Source organism: Solanum stenotomum, chromosome 10, assembly GCF_019186545.1.
Source record: "Solanum stenotomum isolate F172 chromosome 10, ASM1918654v1, whole genome shotgun sequence".
Lineage (NCBI taxonomy): Eukaryota > Viridiplantae > Streptophyta > Magnoliopsida > Solanales > Solanaceae > Solanum > Solanum stenotomum.
Genome location: NC_064291.1, coordinates 10,213,588 through 10,217,123, shown reverse-complemented (window position 1 = coordinate 10,217,123; position 3,536 = coordinate 10,213,588). Strand labels below are relative to the sequence as shown.

The 3,536-nt window shown below is 28.4% G+C and overlaps 1 protein-coding gene across 1 annotated transcript; it reads right to left on the bottom strand.

The window, feature by feature from the left end:
• Nucleotides 1–210: 210 nt before the first annotated feature.
• LOC125842426 (gibberellin 2-beta-dioxygenase-like) lies at nt 211–2,766 on the bottom strand. The gene is made up of 3 exons (XM_049521723.1): nt 2,342–2,766; nt 1,099–1,453; nt 211–504 (listed from the first exon to the last, which is right to left on the bottom strand). Exons 1-3 carry the CDS (start codon nt 2,764–2,766, stop codon nt 211–213), a joined length of 1,074 nt encoding a protein of 357 aa, XP_049377680.1.
• Nucleotides 2,767–3,536: the final 770 nt, after the last annotated feature.

Sequence of the window (3,536 nt, the reverse complement as noted above, 5' to 3'; positions counted from 1 at the left end):
TAAAAAAAAATTCACAAGCTTTTGCTAAAAGTATACAAAGAAGTGACACGATAACAATTACATGGCATTTTATTATACAATCATAGTTCTTTAAATTAAAAACACAAGACGATGAAACAAAACAAAACAAGAAAATTCTTGGTTTTTACAATCTTGGACTTCCAACCAAAACCAAAATCTTTCCAAACTTGTCTATTGGATAACAAAATCCTACAGTATGATTTTTCCTAAATTTGGCAATTTTTTAGCATATGGTACTATCATATTCTTTTCAAAGAGTCCTAGCCTATCAGCACTCAACTTTGTCATGTAGGTAGATTTCTTGTATTCATGCCATGTAAATTCCTTGTACAAACTTTCTTCCCCTTCTTCCATTAAAGATGATAAAGGCAGTATTTTTTCATTCAAAGGAGGCCCACCAAAATAAATCATTGACAATCTTGACCTTACACTGTTTGCCAAGACTCTATGTTTTACACTCTTAAACCTTCCATTAGTCAGTACCTGCCATAAAAACATACACAAACAAATTAAAATTAATTAACCACAAATTTCCAATTTGAGAAAAATAACCCCTAATTAATAAGGATCATTTAGTTTGTTATGTACCATTTAAGTTATATACCTATAGATTATTCCTATTTGCACAATCAATAGTTTTTGAAAAATTGGAGAAATTAAGTAGGCAAACATGAAAAATGATACTACTAGTTTTTGGTCATGTATGGACAAATTAAATGTGGATGTTTTTATCATGAAATTTGAAAATTGGAGAAACAAAAACTATTTTTTTTTTTCAAATTTTGCAACAAAACATGGCCGTTACGCCTGCCTACGTACTTTTTTTTTATAAGTGAAAAAAAAATGTTAAACTGTTTAACCATGAAAATAAAGTGGAGTTGTTTTAAACTTTTTGTGAGTAAATTAGAGTGGAAAAAACGTAAAGAACACCTTTTTGTTGTTATTTAAATTTTTGAAAATTATGAAAGTAGAATTCTAAAATTTTATTTCAACGCCAGACAAAAGTGGAAACTTTTCATGTGTACACAATCCAAAAAAAATCACATGAAAAATGTTGTTACTAGTAGTAATTATTACCTGCAGGGAATCTCCAACAATGATGAAAAATGAGTGCTCATCAGGTGGAACTGAGACCCATGTACCATCTTTAAGTGATATTTGAAGTCCAGTTGTGTTATTAGACCTTATAACAGATATAACTTGTGGATCTGTATGCTCACCAAAACCAATAAAATTTCTACCACCTTTCAAATATGCTTCAATTTCTGTGCATGGTGGATAATGGTTTACCCTAAAACAAGAGTCACTCTTTTCATCCTTTAGCATCCTACTCAGCACATTTTTTGGCTCAATCTTCAAACCATCTGCCATCTTTTCTAGCACAACACATGCTATATTTCTAACTGCTGCCACATATTCGTTCAGAGCATACCTGCACAATATAAACACAAAAACGTTAAAAAAAATAAGTGAGAACACTATTGATTCTTCTGAGTTTAAAAAAGAGTATATAGACAAAGAAAAAAATAATGAAATTGCCTCTTTTTCTTAATATAATGGTTTCACTTGTAGAATCGAAGAAGGTGGTAGAAGTATGGACGGTATTTAATTAGTTGAAATTGAAAAAAAAAATAGTAGTAGTATAATTTGGGTGAAATTGAAAATAAAAATATATTTGAAAGTTTTTACTTGAAAATGTCAATTTTTGTGAGTGAAAATCTTTATCTTGAAATTATGCTAGACAAGTTTTTAAATATTTAACTGATATTAATTTCAAATACTTTAACCAAATATTTTCGAGCCCTTTAACTCGATAACGACTACTCATGATCAAAGAATAAAAATATTAATCTCAAAAAAACATATCATTTTTTTTCTCAAATATAAAATTTAAATCACATGTGTAAATATATGACTTTAAAACAACAAGTTAATCCAATCAATCTTACTTGTATACTAGAAAAAAGGTCACCAATATTCAGAATATTTACTGAAAAAGTGTAGTCGGTGACATAGATTTGCCAACGACAATATCCGTGAACCAAAAATAGCAAATATTTATGTAATAGAGAAATATTGTTAGACATGTAGGTCTCCTTCTATTTCAATTTAGGTAACACAATTGAAATTTCACAAAAATATTGTGAATTCAGATATAGAACTTTGAAATAAAATTTATATATATTTAAAAACCATCTAAAAATTATAATAAAAAAGTATATAAATAAATTTCGATAAAAAAAAAAACACAAAAATTGAAATAGAGAAGTATATATATTAAAACATCACATTAATTGAGAAATTAATAGAAATTAATTACCAGAAAAGGTGAGGAGTTCCAGGAAAGGCAACGGATTTCTCAGAAACGAGTCCATCGTTTACAGCCAACAAAATATATTCAACCCAACCGACATCGCCGTTTGATCCAATTCTCTTGTTGCCATAACCATAAGGACTAGCAGGACCAGCTTTGTCCTTGTCACACTGTGGTAAATCAAAGAACTTGACCGCATCACGTTCCAATTTAATCATCGTGTCATCAGAAACACCATGATTGACGATCTTAAAGAATCCAAATTCTTCACATGCTTTTGTAATAAGGAATTTAGCTTTAGGATCTAACATGTCAATCACTGGAATAACGCTATTATTATTAATATCACTGAAATGGAGATCAGAGGTAGATTTGCATGTTCTATATAAGTTTGAAGAATTCTGAAGAATTGGTTGAGATGAAACCACCATATTTGAGAGGATCAAAAACAATTTTTTTTTTTTTTTTTTTTGTTGTTGTAATGCATGAGAACAAAGGTAGAAGGCGTTACAAACTATATATAGTGTACAAAGGAAAGCCATCTGGGGGCCTAGTGACAGATGTTCTCATCTATTTGCTACGCAGTTTATGCCATCTGGATTTCACTTTCTTTTTTTTTTTAATAATTATCATTTTAAAAAAATTAGAGCAATAAAGAGTACAAAAAGGTTTTTTTTTTAGATACTGTCAAGTAAATGTTGTTAGTCCAATACTCCCCATCTAATAATACTTGTTCACTACACTATTATGATATTTTAATAATATTTGTCCATTTTATGAAATCAATAGATAATTTTACCTTTAGTTTTTAATTTACTCATATTATTAATTATAGTCATTTTTCTATTATATTTTTCAAGACACAATATTTATTATATTCAAAGGGTGATATAAATTAATCTTCTATTTATAATTTCTTAAAAGGTATACAAAGTTAATAGTGAACAAGTATTATTGGATAGAGCGAGTAATGTATTTTATTTTATTTATTTTGGTCATGGTAGTCTAGTAACATTGAAGGCGTGTAATGTAGACCAAGAATAAATCTTGTAAGGGGTTGGTTAATTATTGATTACGTAGACATTAGATGTAGTGCTTGTGTCAGCATGGATTTAAAATATCTTATTTTTTTGCTTTAATTTATTTGATATAAATGAAATTTGGATTGAACTAAAAAAATTTATATGCTTTTTAAATTGTT

Bases quoted from the DNA above. Each gene is read 5' to 3' on its own strand.
- LOC125842426 (XM_049521723.1), bottom strand. From the start codon at position 2,766: ATGGTGGTTTCATCTCAACCAATTCTTCAGAATTCTTCAAACTTATAT. The intron at 1,454-2,341 runs GTAATTAATTTC...TATATTGTGCAG, and splicing joins GGAACTCCTCACCTTTTCTG to GTATGCTCTGAACGAATATG. The intron at 505-1,098 runs GTAATAATTACT...TTTTTATGGCAG, and splicing joins TTGTTGGAGATTCCCTGCAG to GTACTGACTAATGGAAGGTT.